The 24,370-nt window shown below is 36.7% G+C and overlaps 3 protein-coding genes across 10 annotated transcripts in view; 1 reads left to right on the forward strand and 2 right to left on the reverse strand.

Moving 5' to 3' along the window:
* The window catches only part of ACAD11 (acyl-CoA dehydrogenase family member 11), a 102,346-nt gene extending 100,216 nt beyond the window's left edge, over positions 1–2,130 (reverse strand). The window contains exon 1 of one of the 2 annotated variants that reach the window (XM_008976104.4): positions 1,096–2,130. In XM_008976104.4, coding sequence (XP_008974352.3) covers positions 1,096–1,244 — 149 coding nt within the window. In that variant the 5' untranslated portion in view covers positions 1,245–2,130. The remainder of the gene's footprint in view (positions 1–1,095) is intronic. The other variant, XM_008976106.5, reaches the window with a different exon arrangement.
* UBA5 (ubiquitin like modifier activating enzyme 5) lies at positions 1,435–19,246 on the forward strand. 5 transcript variants are annotated; one of them, XM_003822513.8, is made up of 12 exons: positions 1,435–2,191; positions 7,323–7,368; positions 7,484–7,573; positions 10,301–10,410; positions 11,682–11,768; positions 12,447–12,531; positions 13,262–13,366; positions 13,535–13,662; positions 16,699–16,834; positions 17,056–17,131; positions 17,268–17,374; positions 17,907–19,246. In XM_003822513.8, the coding sequence occupies exons 1-12, from the start codon at positions 2,031–2,033 to the stop codon at positions 17,988–17,990; spliced, it is 1,215 nt and encodes a 404-aa protein (XP_003822561.1). In that variant the 5' UTR covers positions 1,435–2,030; the 3' UTR covers positions 17,991–19,246. The 5 variants fall into 5 exon arrangements, with proteins under 5 accessions (XP_003822561.1, XP_024783871.1, XP_034813298.1 ...); XM_034957407.4 differs by lacking the exon at positions 1,435–2,191 and adding an exon at positions 2,359–2,541; XM_024928103.4 differs by lacking the exons at positions 7,323–7,368; positions 7,484–7,573 and having other exon boundaries at positions 2,058–2,191.
* A 1,730-nt stretch (positions 19,247–20,976) lies between these two features.
* The window catches only part of NPHP3 (nephrocystin 3), a 42,999-nt gene continuing 39,605 nt past the window's right edge, over positions 20,977–24,370 (reverse strand). For 2 of the 3 annotated variants that reach the window (XM_063602931.1, XM_063602932.1), the window contains 3 exons: positions 24,177–24,292; positions 23,388–23,564; positions 20,977–22,008 (listed from right to left, as the gene is read on the reverse strand). In XM_063602931.1, the coding sequence (XP_063459001.1) occupies positions 22,002–22,008; positions 23,388–23,564; positions 24,177–24,292 (300 nt within the window). In that variant the 3' untranslated portion in view covers positions 20,977–22,001. Of the gene's footprint in view, positions 22,009–22,084; positions 23,565–24,176; positions 24,293–24,370 lie in introns of those variants that run through there. The other variant, XM_008976107.4, reaches the window with a different exon arrangement.

Below are 24,370 nucleotides of genomic sequence, written 5' to 3' on the forward strand. Positions count from 1 at the left end.
GATGTTCAAAGGGTAACTTGTCCAAATTCCACAGCAATTGAAATAGTTGAAATTTGAACTTTGATCTGTTTTAGTTTGTTACAACACAAGGCTTCTAGCCTAGAAATTTCAGCTATTCTTTATTCCACCTTTTCCTTCATCTTCCAATATCTATTGGGGCATGGGACCTTTCAATTCTACACCCTAAAATGTTCCCTGATCCATCTCATTTATTATTATTTTCATTTTCACCAAAATCAGTAGTCAAAGAATATAAATGCCAGTGATAAAATACCACTAGCATACTATGTTGTTGCAATTTTTACGCCCTTTCACCTATATTACGGTACTTCATTTCATTAATAAGACTAATCAAAATAGGTATTACAACTTAGGAAACTAGTTCTCAGAGTTTTTATGTAACATATTTAAACTCCCAGACAGCAAGTGACAGATGCAGTTTTCTGAATGATAGGACTCTTTCTGTAGCCCTGTATTAGTAACAATGTTATTTTTAGAATAAAGTTTTAAGAATGTATTATCTATTGTAAAACATCAGACTAAAGCCAGATTCCCGGTGGGGAACGCTACTCTCAGGATCCTCTCACTCAGTTCCATTACCTCACTTCAAAAAACCTGAGGCCCAAAGTGGTGCTGTGACCTCCTAAGTGGAAAAGCTAGTACTCGAATTCGGATCCTCCATCTGGTGTCATTAACTCAGCCTCCCGGAATACGGCCAATCAAACGGAATTACACCAGCTTCTCAGAAAAAGATCTAATGGCTGTATCACAAAAGAAGGCATCGATTTCTCAGAATTTGTAGCCTTAATTGCCTTGGTGAATCCTCAAGGGACATAAATCCATCCTTTAACAAAGATTCCTTTGGATAGTAGAATGGTGAACGTTATTGCGCTTCCATTACCGCCCTCCAATTGGGAAGCCCCCAGCATCGAATTCGGAGGGCCGGCAATAGCAGCTCATGCCTGTAGGGTGCGTCCACTGACTGCAGGAAAAGCAATCAGGGTGGGAGAAACTTAGGAAACCACCCAGGGCCAAAGGAAGGAAAACTCAATGCACAAATTTTTTTCCGCTGGAGGCAAAGGCTGACATCCATACCTGTACTGGGCAATGCTCAGCGTAGCCTCACGTTCGGCCCCAAAGCCAGACAAGTGCTGGTTTAGGTAGGTCTCCAGGGACTTGCTGTCGAACTTGTGCTGGGGCAGCACTTCGGCCAAATCGGACTCGCCAGTAGCACCTGGCTTCATGATCACCCCCGCAGGCCACAGCAACGCGGCATCCACAGGCCTCGAGTGCCGAAGTCCTTCAGGATTGGGGCAACGTCCCCTCTAGAGCATGGGCCGAGGCCGGGGCGGGGTCTGGCTCCAGCCAACCGCACACAGCCTACGCGCCGTTGCTGAGCAACGCTTGCCCGCTGAATCTGGAGGTTTTAGCTCTAGTCAAGTGCCAAAAGAGCCCAATGTGTGTTCGGATTTCAATTCTCCAGTCAGCGTCAGAGTTGGAGGCCTCAATTTTAAAGAAGGCAAAGCCATGGTCATCGTTGCGGGTAAGGAACAACGCAGAAGCCTCTTCCACCCCCAAATTTAATGCAACAGCAGGCGGAAGACCTGCAGGGTCCCGTTCAGAAAAAGGGCCGTCAGGCTGTCGAGCCTAAGAATAAAAAGACCCTGTTTCTCTTAGACACCCGGTTAGCAAGGCAACATCGCTGGCCTCCTGCCCTGGACACTTATCACCCCGGTCCTGCTGCGGCCGGGTTTAGCCGGCCCAGCGAGGAAGGAAGCCGAAAGAGCCAGGTTTTTGCTGAGGGGGAGCGATGTCTGCGACGCACCGGAAGCGGCTCCGAGGAAGGCCTGTGGGAGTCTCGGAGACGTGTCTGTCTGTGAGGCGCTGGGTGCACTTCCCCAGGGCTCTGGGCTAGGAAGGCAGCGGCGAGGTGCCTCCCCACGTACCCCTCGCGGGCCCAGCCGAGCAGCGTGGGGCGAAGGCGGCGGCGAAGGCCCGGGCTGGGAGCGTTGGCGGCCGGAGTCCCAGCCATGGCGGAGTCTGTGGAGCGGCTGCAGCAGCGGGTCCAGGAGCTGGAGCGGGAACTTGCCCAGGAGAGGAGTCTGCGGGTCCCGAGGAGCGGCGACGGAGGGGGCGGCCGGGTCCGCATCGAGAAGATGAGCTCAGAGGTGGTGGATTCGAATCCCTACAGGTAACCTGCGTCGCCGGTCGGAGGCAGGCGCGGGGGACGAGGTCAGGCTCCGTGAGGTCAGAAGTGAGGCGCTTCCCACGTCCCGCTCATGGGGACGCCCGCCACCCTTTTCTTGGTCTGCGAATCCTGTTCCCAAATGGGCAAGGCCACATCTTAGTACTGATCGGAAGATATTCTTTCTCTTTTTAAAAAACCTCCAGTGAGTCAGCCATATGGTGCTGCTCCTGTGCCTGCTGAGGACGTGTGTCCAGTTTCCTATCACCCTTGCCTCTTAATTAGTCCGCCTCGCTGTGTATAAGACTGATAGTAAGAACTTTCAGAAGATGAGATCAAATGTAAAACCTGCTAAGGTAAACTTTGAGTTTCATTAAAGGCTTATGAATGCATCTTAAATGGGGTCGGGGCGGGGGAGAGCGGGGTTAGCTCTAATCTGAGATATTCGGGTGCTCCTTAACATCTCAAACCATTCGACATTACCAAGACTGCCCAGGCCTCTCTTTTCTTCTTTCCTAACAAAGCTTATCAATTCAGCAGATGGAATATAGTGCAATGGTTAAGGGTAAGGACTCTACCGCCAGACTGATTGCAATTCAAATCTAACTACTCTCTTCGTAACTGCCTAACCTTTGGCAAGTTGTGAAACTTTCCGCTTCAGCTTCTCACCTGTACAATGAAGATAATAGTAATATCTATCTCTGTCATAGTTGTGGGGATTGAAAAAATCAGTATGTATAAAGGTCTTAGAGTAGCGCTTGTACATGGCAAGCCTTATACAAGATTTTATTGCTAGGTGCATTTAGTAGCAAGCAGTTATTGAGCTTTCACTGTGTAAGCACTTTACATGCATTGTCTCCTCCCACCAAAACCCTATGAGATTGCTACTATTTTACCCCCATTATATAAGTGAGAAAATTGAGGCTTAGAGAGCCACCTCAGGTTCATGCCTTGGTAGTAAATAATAAGGCCTGTCTTGCATTAGATTTGTCTTAATGTAAAATTCTCATGAACCGTCTCCCCAGTAAAAACAATTAAGTCATGTAGCTAAAAATTGTATGGTATTAAAGTAGATAATGAAGATTTTATTGTTGCTTTTTTCCTTTAAAGAGCATAACAGTTTTGATTTTTAAAAAAGGTTTTAGTTTGTGATATATAAAGCCGCAGTAGAAGTCTTAGGGTGCACTGTTTTAACTGTGTTGCCAAATATGAAGGGTTAATGGTCCAGAAGTTTTAGAGATTAAATAAGCATGAACTGACATCTCTAATCAGAATAAGTGGAAACTATTGACATTTTTAAAACATTTTAAAATTTTACAAATGAAGACTTTGAAATTTTCCCTCCAGAATGAAAAGCAGAGGACTATGGGTCATGAATTTAAGTTGTCTCAGACATTATTTAATATGAGATGATCCCTTGACATTGTAATTATAACAAACAAAACTTTCAGAACTCAAGTCTAAATATGTAGTATTTTCTATCTGATTTGCACCATTGACTTTATTAAAATTGCTATACAGGAGATGGCAGTTTGATACCCAAAGCTGTTCACTGATATATGGAATTTTAATAAAGTTCAGCTTTAATTTTTTGAATTGTTCATACAGCAAATATTTACTGAGTACATTTTTGTCTCCAGTCCTCCTTGACAATATTATTTACTTTGTATTGAGTACTTATTGTGTGCAGACACTGTGAATATAAAGTAGACATGGTCTTTTCCCTCTAGAGCTTACCAGATGAGTGTGAGATAAATAGAAAAGTAAACATGCCATTGCAGTACAGGTGATAAGAATTATGATAAAGTACAGTGTTATTATTGATAAAGTACAGGTTATTGAATTATGATAAAGTACAAAAGGTTATAGGAAAGGGATATGTATGTGTTCAACACCATTTTAATTGCTTCAAGAGATACAAAAGAAATATAAAGCACCTGACTTTTGCTTCAGTTTGAGAGACTACATGGAGGTGGGATATTAAAAAACACAAGTAACTGTAAAATTATGTGTTATGGAATATAGTTATAAGCATGTGGAAAAATTGGAGAGGCTTTGAGATTAGAAAACCTGGTATCAAATCCTGGCTCAGAAACCCAGCTCAGAATACCACTTGCCAGTTAGCTGATTTTGGGCAGTTGATTAACCCAAACCGTTTCCCTCATCTGTAAAAGGGGGTTGCCATCCATGCTTCTCAGATTATTTAAAGATTGAAGGGAGCATCAAGGTAAGGATAGCAAATTCCTGTGATGGATCTGCCATCACTTTCTACCCAATCTCACTAAAGTGACAGTAAAGGAATTTTTTAAAAGAAACTCCCATTGAAAATATAAAGGGTTCGTATTAATAACTGATAGGGAGGGGTGGGTCCCTGTACTTGATTATAGTAACAATTTGGAAACTAGAGAAGGGATGGGTGAAGGTAACTGATTTAATAGATTCAGAGAAGTTTAATCTTAAGCTTGCAACCCAGTTTATTGCAAGAATCCCTCAAAAGGCTCAGGAATAGGCACAGGTACTTGCAGAACTTCAGGTAGGGCTAAAAAAAACTTTCAGTTGAAAATCTGTTGAAGAAACAAAAGCCCCAGATCCCCTACTCTACTCCACTGTGGGTAACTGGGCAAACACTCCTTCCCTACCAGAAGAGGAGAGTAGAGATTTCTTCATTAGAAAGAGTAAAATAGAAGATTTCCAAGAATAATTGGGGCAGGTCTTTGTACCTGAAGGAAGGGGTAAACTGATTGTTTACATGCTGAATGCTGTGACTGAATGTAAACTAAATGCTTACATACTGAGTGTCGAGACTCCCAGCCTTGCTTCTTCACTTCCAACAGCTGATCGTGGGGTTGGAACCCCAACTCAGGTTGGAGTTTGAAAGATTATTCTCTAGGGAATCTGATAGAGCCAAGAGGAAAGACTGAAAGACACTGACATTGTGGGTTTCTCAACTAAATAGTCTGGCCAGATGACCCTACAGTGAAGTCCAAAGTCAAACAGTTATTGCCTATCTTGTTACCTTTATTAGTGTCCCACACTTAAATATGAACAGAACAAAGGATGAAAGAAACTTCTAACATGAAAGAAATAAAAATAGCAACTTGGATAGACTATGTAAGATAAACACATCCCCCTAAATTATCATTAGTATTCTTAGATGAGAGAAGATATGGCACAAATGATACAGGAACAAGGTGCAAAGTATTTAGATGATCAGGAATTCTTGCAAATGGAGATGGTAATAGAAATGAAAATCTTAATAGAAGTGTTGGAAAATAAAGTTGAAAGAAATCATCCAGAGAATAGAGCAGAAAACTAAAATAGTAGATAACTGGAGAAAGAAGATAAAGGACAAATCCAGATGGTTCAACTTCCAAATAATAGGAGTTCCAGACAGTCCAGGAAAAACAAACCAAACAAGGAAGTAACCAGATTCTTCAAGGACATTTCCCAGAACTGAAAATGTGAGTTTTCATTTTGAAAGAGTCCACTAAAAACTCAGCACAAGGGATGAGAACAGATTCACATTAAGGCACACTGTGAAATTTTACAAGCTAGGAGACACTGGAGCAATACCTTAAAATGTTGAAAGACAATTCTAACTTTAGACTTCTTTACCAAGTTAAACTATCGATTAAGAGTATATGTGTAGCTTCCCACAATTATATGCCCTTTGCTTTGTCATTTTTATAAAGAATATAATTTTGATAAGGAACATTTTCAGAAATGAAAGTTCTCAAAATTTACCTCTGCTGTACCCTTTGCAAAACTACTGGAAGATGTTCTTCTAACCACAGCAAGAGAGTAAGTTTAAAAATAATTGATGACAGTGTTTTGAACTGTCATGTGCATCAGAATTACTGGAGGGCTTGTTAAAGCAAATTGTTGGACTCCACATTCAAGATTTCTGATTCAGTGGGTGATTATAGGGTAGGGCCTAAGAAATTGCATTTCTATTAAATTCTCAGGTGGTCCTGTTGTTGATCCATAGACACTTTAGAACTAGTGAGCTATAGCATACAGGAAACAGTGGATTAATACAGAATAAAGAAATTAAGAGACTTTGTAGTATAATGATGAAGGAAGAGCCTAGGAAGGGAGCTGTATGTGCAGTAAGTCTAGAGACAATCATGTCAGATTCTAGGAGATACATCTTTAAGAAGATGAAATTCATAGAATACCTCATGAATATGAATGTATCTAGAGGAACTTTAGATAACTAGTGGAAAGTTGGCGGTTGAATTTGTGAAAATACATAGGAAATTAAGCATCAGGAGAAACATACTTATTAACTTCAGGGTTGGGAGTTAGAGGAAAGGGTAAGTTTTAATATATTGCATGGCCCAGTTGTGAAGAGTTAACATCTAACCAAGATGACCATCTAACAATATTGGGAAGTTGGTGGGATGGAAGATGTCTGCGTGCAGTAGGGATGAATGCTAAGAGCAAAATCTGATTCAGGCAATTGACTAAAACTGAAAAGAAATAACAATGTTAGCATGTTGTTTAGGAATATGATGGTAATGGACTTAAAAGTGAGGGAGAGGAAAATGGGGGTGGAGGCTGAATTTCCTAACAAGCCTGGTGGAACTATTTGACTCCTTAAAGTGAAGATGAATGGGAATTAACCATAGACTTAAACTGCAGATTACCAGTAACTAGTTAAAGCACCTCTTAGAGTCTTTAGCATACAGTAGGTGCTTACTAAAAGTAGACATCATCTATTGTGGGCAGAGGCAACAAGAGAATGGAATTCCAGCCATGAATTTACTCTGATGATGGAGATCTGAGTGTTAAAACATTAAATATTTACATATTCTACCAAAGCATAGAAAAATGTTGAAATTTAACTTTGACCCTTAACATTTAAGTAGTAGTCACAATCTTGGCTGCAAATCAGAAATACATAGCTTTTAAAAACCAATCTTGTTTCATATGCTACACTTGGGAGAGTTTTTTTAAAAGGTGCCTGGGTAGTTTAGTTTCATCTGGTAAAAACCAGCCTGTAAGCATCCTCCTCTTTGAAAAGATTAGTAATGATTATATTTTGGTGTTTATTTTCTGTGATGATGTATGTCTATTTGTATTACTAATACCTAAAAGACTGTAAGCTTTAAAACATATTTTTCTTTGTTTTAAGCCGCTTGATGGCATTGAAACGAATGGGAATTGTAAGCGACTATGAGGTATGATAAACCCTTTCCAAGTTTTTGTAAGATTAATTCAGTAAATTAAAATAACTTCTGGTGACATATTTGATGAAGAGCTATTAACCAACATATACTATTTTATATTTCACAGAAAATCCGTACCTTTGCCGTAGCAATAGTAGGTGTTGGTGGAGTAGGTAGTGTGACTGCTGAAATGCTGACAAGATGTGGCATTGGTAAGGTAAAAACATTTCTCTTTGCCTGTCATATAGGGAACTACTCACTCCTGGAGTAAATCAGGTACAAGTTAGGATTTTTTTTCTTTACCAGTGGCTTATTGACTTGCAGTGTATTAATCTAGATTGTTCTTTCTACTCGGGTTGAGACATATCCCCACCCAAACAAAAGGTGATATTAGACAAAGATTGTCTAATTGTGTTTAGAAACGTTTTTGTTTGAAGTAATATGTAAACAATTTGGACTTAGGTGTTTTAGATATAGAAACTTAGGAAAGAAGGCTGTTAATTTGATAAAGTGTGTGAAACACTGAAACATCTAACAAATATTTTATTAAACATATACCAGGCAGAATAGAAAACATGTACCTTTCCTACTCTTGATTTTGAACTAGAGAATGCTCTGGATGGATTTTTAAAAATTGGTACTCTTTTACTTTTTTCTAAAATTCATTTAGATTATGGGTTAGAAAGAAGTAACTTTCTTGTACCAGAATTCAGTCTACCAATCTTAGATTTATAAAGCCAGAGTCTATGATGTTAGATACACAATGGTTGAATGAATAAGCTTTCCACAATTATATATCCTTTAATTTGTTGTTCTGGTAAAGGAAGCATTCTCCCACAGTTTACCAATGCTTTCTAATATGTTGGTCTACCCCAAATTCTTAAAAGAAGGTGATTTCAAAATTGGCACTCACTTATCAATATAGAAATAACACCACCAAAATACTAAAAATATTTATTGAAATTTTAATACCTTTCAAAAGATTTACAAAACCTGGACAAAAATTGCTTATAGCTGACTTAAGCACCCTGACTGCTTGACCAGGGATAATAGAGATTATTGAGATTAGTGGCTCTCAAGTTTGAGTATGTTATCACAATTAGTTGGAAGCCTTATTAAAGCACAGATTAACAGATCCTACTCTGGTGGTTTTGATTTTTATAGGTGTCAGGTGGACTTAATAATTGACATTGCTAACAAGCTCCCAGGTGATCCTGATGCTGATGTTGCTAGGATTACACCAGTAAGAACCACTGGATCCTTGCTCTACTCCAAGTCTAGTCCCTGAAGTAGTAACATCAGTATCAGCTCTCAATACCTACCTCAGACATACTGAATCAGAATGTGTATTTTAACACAATCCCCAAATGATTCATTTGCATATTAAAGTTGGAGAAGTGCTCTTGCATCTCTAACAAGCTTCAGGTGATGCTAATGCAGCTAGACCACGCCATTTTGAGTAGCAAAGAGGTAGAACAGTAGTTATATATTGCTTTAGTTAGAATCACCTGGGAAGTTTTAAAAAATTCTGGTGTCCAGACTGCACCCCATAATAAGTGTCTCTGGGGATGAGGCACAAACATCTGTATTTTTAAAAATTCTCTAAGTGATTCCAGTGTGCCCTCAAGTTTGTAAACTGAGAATCTACACAGGTAAGTTTCAGGAAGTCTTTCTTTAATTTGTAAAACAGATAAATACGAAGTTAATTAATGAGGTTAAATAGGAAAGTAGAAGATGTTAGGAAACCCAGAGTCCATTTCTTATCCCTGAAAGCCTTTGGATCTCTTTAAAGTGTCTGGGGTGCCTTGGATCACCAGATCTATATTCGCTGCTTTATTTTAGAGATGAAGATACAGGCCTAAAAAGTGAAAGTGATTTACCCACAATCAGAGCTAATTAGTGGCAGAGTTACAGCTCAGACCTTCTGTTCCCAAGTTTAATGTTTCCCGCAACTTATGTATAAACAAGCTATGAGGCAGAAACTCATTTAATACTTGGCCTGACCTAATAAATATTGATGAGCTTAAAGAAACTATGTTTTGGAGACTCTTACGTAGGATTAGAAAATTTTGGAGAGTGTGAGATCTTTTCTAGTATTAAGGGCTATCTAGGTGTTATGGGTTAGGTTAATTTTTTTTCTTTTTAGTTTTTTATTGAGAAGAAAATCCCATTTTTGTTTTTATTGTTTAGTGTGCTGAGAATTGTATTAAAGAGTCACAGAATTTCATATGAAGAAGGGACAGGAAGTCCTTGGCTCTAGCCTGTTCTTACTGATAAGAAATGTCATCTAATGGCCATTTTAGTGTGTGTGTGTGTGTGTGTGTGACAAATGCTTTTTGAAACAGGCTTAAGTGTATAGCAGGAAACAACAATTAACTGGTTTGTAATTCTATTTGGAATAATGTTTTAGCCATGTCACTGGTATATATTTTGTCATATACACAAAAGGAGTCAGGTTATACTGTATTTTAAGTTACAGCACTTGTTTTCATCTTATTTAAAGATTTCATTTATCCAATGGATTCCTGGCTTTTAGCAAAAAATGGAAATGAAGTGGGATTTTGCCACAGATTTAAAAAATGGAATGAAAGGGAATTAATCTTAATTTCTGAGTAAATTATTTAGAGAGGCAGCACAGCATTGTGGTTGAGGTGCAGATGCTGGATTGAGAATGCTTGAATTTGAATCCCATTTTCACTTCATATTAGATGAGTCGCCTTTGGACAAGTGTTGTAGTTGCCTCATTTTAAAAATAAGGATAATAGTACCTACATGCCTCACATGAGCATTCAATGAATTAATATATGGCACCTAGTGTTGTAGAGTTAGCTAATATTATTATCAAACTGCTAAACTAATTAAATGTAAAGCTCTCTAATTTATTTTTTGATATGTTTAGTTTTTTGGTATGTTTTTCATCAGAATACCACTATTTTCATTTTAGTTGCTACTCTTTGATTATGACAAGGTGGAACTAGCCAATATGAATAGACTTTTCTTCCAACCTCATCAAGCAGGATTAAGTAAAGTTCAAGCAGCAGAACATACTCTGAGGTAAATGGAATAGCAATCAAGTACCATATTCAGTGAAATCTTACTTTATGTATTTGATATGAGTTAATATAAATGAATCTTAATTTTTCTCTATAAAATGCAGTTTTCACTTGTACAAAGAATTCTCTTACCTGTTGGACATGGGTTGGCAAACTTTTTATGTATAGGTTAGATAATAAATATTTTAGTCTTTGAGGGCCAGATATTCTGTTGCAACTGTTAGTTGCAGTTTGATAGCAGCTGTAGGCAAAACAAACATGAATGAGCATGTCTGTGCTCCAAGAAAATTCTATTTTTGGACTCCGAAATTTGAATTTCATACAATTTTTAATTTTTTTAATTAAAAAATAAAATTTTTTTGAGACAGTCTCACTCTGTCACCCAGATTGGAGTGTAGTGACACAATCTCGGCTCACTGCACCTCCGCCTCCCGGGCTCAAGCTATCTTCGCATCTCAGCCTCCTGAGTAGCTAGGACTACAGGCACGTGCCACCATGCCTGGCTAATGTTTTGCATTTTTAGCAGAGACGGGGTTTTGCCATATTGCCCAGGCTGGTCTCAAACTCTTGGGACTCAAGCCATCTGCCCACCTAGCCCTCCCAAAGTGCTAGCATTGCAGGCATGAGTCACTGTTCCTGGCTGATACAATTTTTATAGTCATAAAATGTTCTTTTGATTTCTTTTCCCAACCACTTAAAAATGAAAAAAAATTCTTAGCCTGAAGGCTGCACAAAAACAGGTGGTGGGCCAGATTTGGCCCATGGGCCACAGTTCACCAATCCCTGCTTTAAGAATTTTCTTTGTGGCCCCAAATTTGTTAACTGAGTAAGGAGGTGAGGCTGAGTTGTAGGTAGTTACTGGACATGGTTAAGTCTTAATTCCCAACACTTAGATTGATTGGGGTGGGAACAGTTTTGTAATCTTTATGGCAAAAATGAACCTAGTCCTTGAAGTGTGAGATAAAAGAGATAGAAAAGGACTTTGGGTTTTCTTTGAATAGCTTGAATTCGCTTCTCTAAGGTATGTTAAATGCCCTTTAGCTCTTTCATCTCTTTTCCTCACAGTTTTTTCTTACTACAGCTACTAGTAGTAGTCTTTTTAAAAACATTTTTTTAGAGACAGGGTCTCACTCTGTCCCCCAGGTTGGGGTGCAGTGGGTGCGATGATAGCTCACTGTAGCCTTGAACTCCTGGACTCAAGTAATCCTCCCACCACAGCCTCTTGAAATGCTAGGATTACAGGCTTATAATCATTCCCTTTTTCCTTCTTAGGAACATTAATCCTGATGTTCTTTTTGAAGTACACAACTATAATATAACCACAGTGGAAAACTTTCAACATTTCATGGATAGAATAAGGTAAAATTTTAATTTATGAATATTTTGTATAATGTCCAGCTCAAGTATTAGAAAATTATTAGAAAAATCTATGGATTAATCCAATGAATGGAAGATTGATATATATTTTTCCATTTTTTTAGCATAGTAATTTTTGTGTAATTTTTATGTATTAGAATATCATTTAAAGGTATATATTGTCCAAAAACAATTAAAAATAAAAAGCAAACAAGCAAAAAACCCCTGTAAGTTACAATATAAGAAGAGAATGTCAACTTTAAGTTCTGTGTTCTAGATTATATTTCTGTCTGAAAATCGTTTTCTTCAGAGACTGTCAGACCACCACTGAAATAATGAGTTGCATTCAATTAGCTTTTATTACATTTGTAATGAAGCATGAATAAAAATGTGAAAGCTGGTAGTGAAAAAATAACTGTTGTGAACATACTTTATACTTCCTTCACCCTTGTAGTTCTTGTAAAATAAGTAATACTACAATGATACTGTAGTATCATTGATGTTATATTCATGTTACTCAATACTTGATATATATGATATCTTTAATATTACATATTTATTATGTAATAATTATAGTCAAACATTTAATGAAAGAATAAGTGTTGGACTGAACAAGTAAGTATAATGTATTAGAGTGTATTTTGTGTCCTGATGTTTTTCAAACTTATTTTCTTTGACTAGTAATGGTGGGTTAGAAGAAGGAAAACCTGTTGATCTAGTTCTTAGCTGTGTGGACAATTTTGAAGCTCGAATGACAATAAATACAGTGAGTATTCCTGCTGTGCAAGATATATTCATGGATTTATCTGTTTTCCTGTATATTCTATCAGTATATAATCCCCATCCTAAAAACAGTTCTGAGTGTAAACCCTTTTCTGTGTTTTATTTGTAATGTTCTCTTAGCCTACTCTTAAAATCTATTCTAATAGCTGTGGGACCTAGACTGTCTAGCCTTGCTGCTGTGACATGTGTTACAGTATCCTACTCTTTTTGCTGGTAAACTATAAAACAGCAAATACCTCTGATGTATAATTCTTAAATTAGTATCTTATAATCTTGGTCAGTGTTAGTTTTAGCTTTTGTTATTTTATAAATGTATAAATATGTATAAATTGCCTGAAAACCTGGTTTCTCAAAAAAAAATAATTATTTTCCTTTTGAATATTGTTTTTAACTTTTCAGATGATATTTTGGCATTTTTTTTGTTCCTGAAATGATTTTAGAAAAGTGAAATTTCACATTAATTTGACAAGAAATCCAATAAACTTTGATTCAATTTAATAATATTTACTGACTGCGTCTTGAATACTGTCACTCTACTCTTTAAATAGAGTATGGTAATTACCAAGGAATTCCATTATCTTACAACTTGCCTCATTTGTTCTGAAAATTAATTTTAAAAGACCTTGGTAATCCATTCAGTTAAAAGAATTTATTGTAAATTACTTCTTGCTCTTTTATTTTTTTTCCTTATGTTTTCACCCATTTCTACTAAGGCTTGTAATGAACTTGGACAAACATGGATGGAATCTGGGGTCAGTGAAAATGCAGTTTCAGGGCATATACAGCTCATAATTCCTGGAGAATCTGCTTGTTTTGCGGTATGCATTATTCTTTTTGGAATATTCTTCACTGTTAGATACTTGAGTTCTTAGGGGCATTGAAAATGTATTACAATTCAAAGAAAAAGCAAACTTGGATGGAATACTATTTGGAACATCTCATACTTTTTCTCTTTTTTTTTGAAATGTGTTTTATTTTTCATGTAGTGTGCTCCACCACTTGTAGTTGCTGCAAATATTGATGAAAAGACTCTGAAACGAGAAGGTGTTTGTGCAGCCAGTCTTCCTACCACTATGGGTGTGGTTGCTGGGATCTTAGTACAAAACGTGTTAAAGTAAGTCAGGGCTAATTTTTCTGAATAGTCTTGTATGCTTTCAGTAAACATATTTCACAAAGCATTTCAGAAACTGAAATTACAAGCTAAGTATATAATTTAGTTACTTTAAACTTAAATGTAGTTTTAAATGTTTTATATATGTATATGTGCAAATTCTATTTTATATATGTATGTCTACTTTTCATATATATTGCTATATTAAATATTACATATAATACATGTGTGCATATTCATATGTGAATATATGTGAATGTCAGTTACTCCCTGCATTTGGAATAGCTTTTATTAAATGATACAATGGTAGTGGCATATTTATTTATGAAACATTAACCGAATGATTTAAATCTTTGCAAGTCTGTCCAGTGGATGGAGACTTAACCACACTTGTTTCTACTATCTTGATTTAAGTCTTACCAAAAATAAGCCAAATGTGACTAAACAGTAATTATTGTTAATGTAATTAAACATTAGTGTTACTGTAAATTTTACATTTACATAAAATGTTAACATTTATATTAGTGTTAATATAAAACACATTAACAATACTTAAAAAAAATTATTGAAATCTGCTTTTAGATACCTCTGCTATCCAAAAACAAATATCCAGCAACTGTACTATCTAAACTATAGCTAAAAAGAAGGAAAAAGATTTCTTTGCTGCTGAAATTTATGTCACAGTTTATGAATCAACTCATACTTTATTAAAAGCAGAGCCCCTTTAGGTGTTCTCTAATTCAGGCTATTTATTTTCCCTCATTTTACAACTTTAATAAGCTTAGTTGTATTCCCTAAGCCTCCAATATAATAAGAACAAACTGCAACAAGACACATGGAGGTACCAATCAATAAGAAGTGTCAGTTGCGAGCAAAGAAATTGAAAAAAGCATACATATAAACTCTCAAAGTAATGGTCTAGGGCTATTTCATATAAGAGCAAATAGCCTGTTTAGACAGTAGTAGGCCCTGTCTAAACAAAACATTTTATAGTATGATACAAAAAAGGAGAAAAGAATCATGGCTAACAAAGTATTCTCTTAAGGATGTGTCCTATTTAGCTAGCCCCTCTATTGATGGTCATTTAGGCTACTTAATTCTTTTCTATTAACAATGCTATAGGCTACATCTTGTATATATCTTTGAATACTAGATTGATCACTCTTCTTTTTGTTTTTTTGGAGACAAGGTCTCACTGTGTTGCCCAAGCTGAAGTTCAGTGGCTCAGTCATGGCTCACTGCAGCCTCAACCTCCTGAGCTCAAGTGATCCTCCCACCTCAGCCTTCCAAGTAGTTGGAAGTACGGGTGTATGCCACAATGCCTGGCTAATTTTTGTATCTTTTGTAGAGACAAGGTTTCGCCATGTTGCTCAGGCTGGTCTTGAACTCCTGAGCTCAAGTAATCTGCCCACCTCAGCCTCCCAAAGTGATGGGATTACAGGCGTGAGCCACTGTGCCCAGCCTAGAGTTTTCTATAGTACTTTTTTTTTTTTTTTTAAACAGGGTTTCACTCTGTCACCCAGGCTGGAGTGCAGAGGCACAAAGGCACAATCTCGGCTAACTGCAGTCTTCCAGGTTCAAGTGATCCTCCTACCTCAGCCTCCCAGGTAGCTGTGACTACAAGCACCCACCACCACGCCCAGCTAATGTTTTTGTATTTTTTGTAGAAACAAAGTCTCCTTATGTTCTCCAGGCTGGTCTTGAACTCCTGGGCTCGAGCAGTCTGCCCATATCGACCTCCTAAAGTGCTAGGAGTTACAGGCATGAGCCACTGCACCCGGCCTATAGTACACATTTTTTAAAGTAGAATTTCTGAATTTATGAAATATTTACTAAATTTCTCCTGCAAAAGGATTATACATTTGTATCATAGTTTAGGAGTACCTGGTTCACCCATACCTTTGATAACTTTGAGTATCATCAAACTCTGTAATCTGTCATTCTGGTGGGTAAAAAATAGGCATTTAATTTTTGTTTTTATTTGTGAAAAAGGTTGAACACTTACATTCTTCTGTGAATTATCTGCTAATAGTTGTTGCTCTTTTTTGTCTTGTATATTAAGAATGTGTATTTGCAAATATTTTTGTCATTTATCTTTTTTATGTGATTTTCTCTGTATAGAAGCTTTTATTATGTTAGTGCAAAGGTAATTGCAGATTTTGCCATTACTTTTAACAAAAACTGCAATTACTTTTGTGCCAACCTAATAAAAGACATCAGATTGGCTGGGTGCAGTGGCTCACGCCTGTAATCCCAACAATTTGGGAGGCCAAGGCAGGCGGATTGCTTGAGCCCAGGAATTCGACACCAGCTTGGGCAACATGGCAAAGCCCCATCTTTACAAAAAAAAAATACAAAAATTAGCCAAGCGTGGTGGTGCTTGCCTGTAGTCGCAGCTACTTGGGAGGCTGAGATGGGATTGCTTGAGCCTGGGAGGGCGAGGCTACAGTGAGCCATGATCACGCCACCTTACTCCAGCCTGGGCAACAGAGTAAAAAGTATCAGATTTGACTGGGAAGAGGGCAGGAGGGAGCTGGAGGCACATGGGATGCTGAAAATGTTCTGTATCTTGATCTGGTGATGGTTACATGAAAGGCTCATACAAAATTTTATTGAGCTATACATTTAAGATTGTGCATTTTATACTAAGTTACATACAAAATGTTAAAATTAAGTAGCTTTCTTAATTATCTTAGGGATTTAAAAAATACACTTCTCCCACATTTTAGCTTCTCTGAAATCAGCATGCTTCTTGAAGGTGTTGACGTGTAATTGTTTAGCTGCCAGCACTTTATCTTTATTAGAGGTTCAAAAAAATAGTGTGTTCTACAGTTGATGAAATGGAGTAATCTTCTCTTTCCTTCATTCAATAAACACTGAAGTATCTACTATGAGCCAGGCACTGTAAATAAGATAAAATTTCTGTTTTCTGGATGCAGATTTCTGTTTTCTGGTTAAAAAAAATATATCATTACCTATTTCAACATTATTTTTTCATGTTTTAAATTTCTTTATTTAAGTCTATTTTGATTTTTCTAGGTTTCTGTTAAATTTTGGTACTGTTAGTTTTTACCTTGGATACAATGCAATGCAGGATTTTTTTCCTACTATGTCCATGAAGCCAAATCCTCAGTGTGATGACAGAAATTGCAGGAAGCAGCAGGAAGAATATAAGGTATATGACAATCTGTTAGAATGCATGAGGGATCATATTGAATAGGACAATACATAAACAGATTTGGAATACAAGATAAATGGTTAACTTATTCACCATACTTCAAAAATGAATGTTCTTTCTTGCTTTTGGTAAGATAAAAAGCCTGTCTGAATTCTTGATTAATGCTTTAGAGAACTGAGAATGAGTAAGAACACTTTGATGCTGTTTGATTTCTACAGAAAAAGGTAGCAGCACTGCCTAAACAAGAGGTTATACAAGAAGAGGAAGAGATAATCCATGAAGATAATGAATGGGGTAGGTATTCTTTTATAAATTGAAATGGCAGCATAAAACAAAACCTTTTATGGTAGCAAATCTAATAAGATTATACAAATTGAATAATTATTGCTTATTAAATTCCTTAAAAACTGACATAGGATCAAATTTACAGGTATTGAGCTGGTATCTGAGGTTTCAGAAGAGGAACTGAAAAATTCTTCAGGTCCAGTTCCAGACTTACCTGAAGGAATTACAGTGGCATACACAATTCCAAAAAAGGTACTTCAAAAATATGATTTACCCATATGTAAATATCATATAAAATATTTATCTTCTTTCATCTTCATTCTAATTTGTAATGCCAATGAAGTATTTCCTGTTTTAGATATTTTATGCTATAGGCATTAAGATGTGAGAGAGAGGTATGCAGTGTTAATATGCAAATATTTATAGCTTATTTTAAACTTTTAAAACATAGAATAAAATGGTTTTGTTCACTCATTAATGAACCAAGTATAAGTAGATTTTGATTAAATGAAGATCTCATTTTTGTTTATCAGTAGTTTTAGCTACGATGTCGTTTAAAAAACTAGAGCTGTCAAGAATATTGAAATTACTGCCTTGTAAATCAAAAGACTGGTGAGGAATGTAAAAGACTCTGTCTTTCTTCTAAAAATTAGAAGATATTTGTTAAAGAAAATTTACTTTATAACCTTGTTGAGCATGGTCAAAACTTACTGATTATATATTCCTAAGCATCAAGAATTCTATATGGTTCTTTTTTCACTGTATTTCCCTTATTTGTCAATAGCAAGAAGATTCTGTCACTGAGTTAACAGTGGAAGATTCTGGTGAAAGCTTGGAAGACCTCATGGCCAAAATGAAGAACATGTAGATAATGGACTGGGATATATTGTATTTCTCATGTTAAAGCCTCTTCCCTTGAAATTAAAAAAAATTTTTAACTGATAAAACTTAGGGCAACATTAATTAATGTATATTCTTACCTGAATTGTTATACTTTTTGAAAATCCTGTGACTTGCCTGTTTCTCCCCGCTCCAACGAAATCATTAACTCTCCTAAAATGTGTTTCATTCTAGTAAGAAAACCTCAAAGGATATTGTAGGATATAAATCTTACTTGAAAACATAGCTGTTGAAATGTTTTGGCCTTTTGGAGTGGGGGAAGGACAAATCTGATCCTGTAATCTTTTTCTTTCCAGTAATCCCTTGTGTCTGTTGCATGAGGACATGGACAATAAAGTAGTATATGATCCTCAGATACAGGGAGAAGGACAAGGCATACAGCTTATTGATTAGAGCTGGCAAGCATCTGCTCATTATGTTTGGAATTGCTTTCTATAAGAAAATTGCCCACTACTACTAACTTGATCAACAATGAATTCAAAATAGTTATCCCATGAAATAACATCCTCTCAAATGTTTGCTGATGAAGTACAAGTTGAAATGTAGTTATTGGAAAAGTCTGTAACCTGTGGATCATATATATTCAAAGTGAGACAAAGGCAAATAAAAAGCAGCTATTTTCATGAACAGACAAAGTTGATTTCAGGAAGTATAAATTATATTCTGCACCGACCAAGGAACAGAAATTATTGCATCTGTGGAACATATATCTGGAGTTACTATACTTTACTGAAGAGCAAGGCATAAATTTAGACTAAAATCCATCCAGATTACACTCATTCTTTAGGCTACTCCTGGATACTTCATTTAAATTTGATTTTCAAGGTAGTGAGATGTTGGCAAGGTTTGTCCTGTATATTAGGAATAAAGGAAAAGTTCTAAACTGCCTCTGCAATGACTTGTAGTCAGTGGAAGAGTATCACTTTCCCCTGATCATGACCACTAAACTGTAAATTGATATAAATTAGTTTTCTCTCGAGTTACACCCAAGTAATGAAGACTTAAGAGAACCTTGGTTGAAATAAATTTCCAATAGTTTGGAGACTCATAAATACCATGCAGGTGTAACCACTGCCAATAGGCTGTTTCTATGCTTATTTCCTATTTTGATTTTTACTTTGAAGATAGGAATATCTAAATTATATCTCTAGGGAGAAAATGTCGTAAAAAATTAAAAGTACATCCCTGATTGTAAAATAAAGTTCAAAAAACTGATTTCAGAAAGTCTCAACTACCAAATGTTTTCAATATATTAGTTTTGAGATGCTAGGATTATACTGTGATTCTTATGTTTATAGTAAAGTCTGGAAAGCAGAAGGATAGTTTTTTTAGCCTGGAAACTTATTTATATTGCCTTGGTGAGTCTTTTATCATTTTTTAAAAATTTAGCTTATTGAACTGTAAAATAGCTTTTCTAGTATGAGAGATGTTTTGAATTTTAAAAATGAAATGCAGTTTTTCAAAAATAAATTTCCTTTGGAAATTCTTGCATATCAATTTAGTAAGGTTTTATAAAATTTTACAATTTGATAAAGTATCACATCTAGAATTCACTGTCTTCTTTTATCTGCTCTCAAGTTGGCATTGCATCACTGCCTGTGTCTTACACTGCACCAAATGTTACCTAATTGACCTAACTTTTTTTGTCTAATATCTTTCATGAAAAACAATTGGATTATTTAACCAGAAAAAAAATCTGGTAATAGAGATGTTGCTATCCTAGAATACTCTCTTGACAGTCTGCATGCCATGAAAACTTGCATAAGAAGGCAGCTGATTACGAAAAATTAATCATCATTGAATTTAGTATTACTAAACTCATAGCATTTGTCCAGATTTGTAAACACGATTGATTCTAATGTGAAAGATGGAAAAGCAGTCCCAAAATTGGCTTAGCACAGAGACTCTAAATGATAGTAAAACAACATCTTCAACTTTAATTCCTGTCTTATTGTTAATGGGAAGTTAGTTATGGTTCTACTTAAATGTTGTAGAGAAAATAAGTATTACTAGTTTCTTCTCATAAAAATACTCCCTGGATACGAACACTGAACAACACAAAAAACGTAATGGCCACTTAAGAATATTTATTTATTTATTTATTTATTTTTTTGAGACAGAGTCTCACTCTGTTGCCCAGGCTGGAGTGCAGTGGCACGATCTCAGCTCACCACATCCTCCGCCTCCCAGGTTCAAGCGATTCTCCTGCCTCAGCCTCCCAAGTAGCTGGGATTACAGGTGCCCGCCACCATGCATGGCTAATTTTTGTATTTTTAGTAGAGGCGAGGTTTCACCATGTTGGCCAGGCTGGTCTCGAACTCCTGACCTCAGGTGATCCACCCATCTTGGCCTCCCAAAGTGCTGGGATTACAGGTGTGAGCCACCACGCCCAGCCAAGAATATTTACTAAAGGAAGCTTTGACCCCTGCATCACATTTTTTTCATATTTCCCTTTCTGTAATCTCAGCACTTTGGGAGGCTGAGGTGGGTAGGTCAAGAGGTCAGGAGTTCGAGACCAGCCTGACCAACATGGCAAAACCCCGTCTCTACTAAAAATACAAAAGTTAGCCGGGCGTGGTGGTGCGTGACTGTAATCCCAGCTACTTAGGAGGCTGAGGCAGGAGAATCGCTTGAACCCGGGAGGCAGAGGTTGCAGTGAGCTGAGATAGCGCCACTGCACTCCAGTCTGGAAAACAGAGTGAGACTCTGTCTCAAAAAAAAAAGGTATTGATGAATAAAAATTATAACTAGAATAAGTACTCTAACAATTCAGATTTATAATTGAGTTGTCTGAAAGCTACCTTTTTCATTGTGAAAGTGCATATTAATGTGAATAAAATATTCCTATTTGAGAACTTCAAATATGCATACACAAAGATGTTCCAGCTATTTTTATCTTCTTAAGTATGCATTCTACATGAGAACGTTTGGGTTGGTAGTAAAATAACTAGTAATATCAAAATATAGTTTATTATGTTTAAATTTCATTCTTTTGGAATACATAATTTTGAGTGATCATGTCTCCAACTACAGTTATTCAGGCACAAATTTTGGAGGTACAAAGAATAAATAATATTCTTAAGGTAGTTTTTCCTTTTATCAGGGTTCTTCTAGAGTACTGGTCTCATTATTTTCTAAAGCAGTTTTTCTAAGGTGATAAACTGAACACATTACTTGCTATGTATTAAATTACTTGTACCACTAAATAATCAAATTCTAAGCTCTAACAGCTTAATTCTGAAATCATTGTCTGGTATATTTGTGTTTTCAATTACTTTGTGTCTTTCACAGCTGCCAAACCCAGAAAGGTATGTTATGGTTATAGTTTATCTTCTATTTTTCCCTCTTGAACTACTCCCAAAGGAGGAAGAAGGATGCTTATTATATACTGCCTCATTTCTTTTTAAATTACCAACCACTATAGTGCTGTAGAGTTATACCACTGCTTCTCATACTTATGTGCACATTAGTCACCTTGGGATCTAGCTAAAATACAGATTCATTCAGTAGGTTTGGGGAGAGGCCTGAGAGTCTGAATTTTTAATAAGCTGCCAGGTGGTGGTGACAATGATTTGTGGACCACCCTGTGAATAGTAACTCAGCCTTAAGAGAACATTAACCAAAACCTTAAGCTGAGCAAACTACTGAGCAGCAAGTATTGACAACATTTCAAGGTTTTGTTTTTTGTTTTGTTTTGTTTTGAGATGGAGTCTCACTCGGGCTGGAGTGCAGTGGTGTGATCTTGGCTCACTGCAACCTCCGCCTCCCGGGTTCAAGCGATTCTCCTGCCTCAGCCTCCCAAGTAGCTGGGACTACAGGTGTGTGCCAGCACGCCCAGCTAGTTTTTTGTATTTTTCAATAGAGATGGGGTTTCACCGTGTTAGCCAGGATGGTCTCGATCTCCTGACCTTATGATCCTCCCGCCTTGGCCTCTCAAAGTGCTAGGATTACAGGCATGAGACACCGCGCCCGGTCCATTTCAAGTTCTAAAAAAAGTTCAACGTATTTCTTTAAAAATCATGCAAAACAGCCCTCTTGTATAAACTAGAGTGGGGAAAAAAGAACTTGAAATTGCACTTTTATTTTAAAACAGTGAAGTGTGGCTATTACATATTTCACTTTTACAATTAATACATGTTAGGATCTTACAAGTATTAAATTGATGATTTTATTATATATAAATACACAAATGGTCCAAAACAATATCTAAAATGTTGCAATATTTTTAAAATCCATAAAAATATTTAATTTTCAGTATGAAAATGGCATACTAATTTGAGTTTGAGGTAAATGAAGAGACAGATTTAGGCCATCTAAGAAGGAAGATAAAGGAGAATGTCATATCTATATTTTGGGAAAAGTCAAAGAATGCTAAAGAGCTTGACCTGTTACTGCATTAATGACTTCAGACATTATGCAGATACATATACTATATAGTAATAAATAATACACAATGTAGACAGAACAGAAAGCAGAGGGACTGGACCAATCTGCTCAAGGAAAAGGTAAAGAATTTTTTAAAGTGCAGCAATCAGGGATTCTTGTGACTAATGTGTTTCACTGAAGACAATTTGAATCGTTCATAAACATTAACCCTTTAATCCTTGAAACTTTCCTTTGAGGTAGAGAATTGGGCCAGACTACTGCTGAAAAGCAAGAGGAATGGCAAGGCTAAAGTAGCTCTTGAGAGCTCAAAAGAATCATGGAATTTTTTTTTTTTTTTTTTTTTTTTTGAGACAGAGTCTCACCCTGTTGCCCAGGATGGAATGAACTGGCACAATCTCAGCTCATAGCAACCTCCACTTGCTGAGTTCAAGCGATTCTCATGCCTCAGCCTCCTGAGTAGCTAGGATTACAGGCATGCGCCACCAGGTCCAGCTGATTTTTTTTTGTATTTTTAGTAGAGACAGGGTTTCACCATGTTGGCCAGGCTGGTCTCGAACTCCTGGCCTCAAGTGATCCTCCTGCATCACCCTCCCAAAGTGGTGGGATTACAGGCATGAGCCACCATGCCTGGCCAAGATTCATGGAATTTTTGAACTCCTTGTCTTGACTACTCTGCCAGCTCTTGTTGAACAAAGACCAATCCGCTCTTCATGATTTGCTCCTCATGTCATCTTATAATTCTAATGTGTCTACATCCTTGGATACCATATAATAGGAAAATTCTTTTAAACAACTAAAACAGACATAATCACAATTCCAACTTAATGTAGTCCAATACAACTTCATACAAATAGCAGTTAAATCACACATAGTAAAATTTCGTACAACTTTTTTTTAAAGTTTCAAATTTAAATGTTCCAAATGTTTAATTATTTTGTCTTAAGGTACATTTGCAAAGAATTCTAACTGCTGCTATTACCTTTGTCCTTGCTGAAGGAAAACATTAGGAGAATGAGCTGTTTTTAAGCTAAACGTGTCTCCACTTGATGAATGGCGTGAAGGAGCTTTTCCACCCAAGAGTGATGTTTCTGCTTCTTTTATTTCCATTGCCCTTTTGTATAATTCAGCAGCTTTTTCAAAATCTCCTCCTTCATAGCTTTGAGAGAGAAAACAAAAACTCTTAAAATGAGAATATAACCTCTTACCAATTCAAAATGACCTTACGGGATACAGAAAAAGAAGCTGTAAATATTTGCCCATTTCCCCTCTTTTTCCAGTGTATTCACTCAAGCAGACCAGTAAAACAACACCCAAACTCTTCTCCTTTCTACCAGTATCAGTATTTTTGTGTCTCATATGGATATCATTAAAACCATGTTGTAATAGAGGCAGTGAAATTGCTAAGCAAAGTTAGGTATTCTCTGCATCCTGAGAAAAATACAAATGAGCAAACAAAAGTCAACATATACTTAATGGCAAATTCACTCTGGGGATAGCAAATTACCCATATTACTCCCAGAGCCAGATGTAGTATAAACCATCCTTCACTGTTTGCCATGATGCATACATATGTTCCTCTGCAAAATAGATCATGCAGGCTTCATTTCATTTCTGGATACTACTTCAGTACTTCTTGAAGTCAATCAGCAAAAAACAACCCCTCCCCACTCTAAAAAAACACATTCAGTAATACATATTTTGTGCTATTCTAAGACAAAGCTACTTCGAATAAAAGAGGCTGTATAAGGAAAGTGAAAAAAATTCTTACCTAAGCACAGCTAAATTTTTCAGTGTTTCTCCAACTCGAGGATGCATCCGACCCAGGCTATCTTCATAAATCTTTAATGCTCTTTCATATAATGGCAAAGCTTCAACGTGTTTTTTCTTATTTAAAAAAATGATAATGCTCATGCACACTGGGTTTCTGAAATTAATGTATTCTAGACTAAGCTAACCTACTTT

This window comes from Pan paniscus, chromosome 2 (assembly GCF_029289425.2).
Source record: "Pan paniscus chromosome 2, NHGRI_mPanPan1-v2.0_pri, whole genome shotgun sequence".
NCBI lineage: Eukaryota > Metazoa > Chordata > Mammalia > Primates > Hominidae > Pan > Pan paniscus.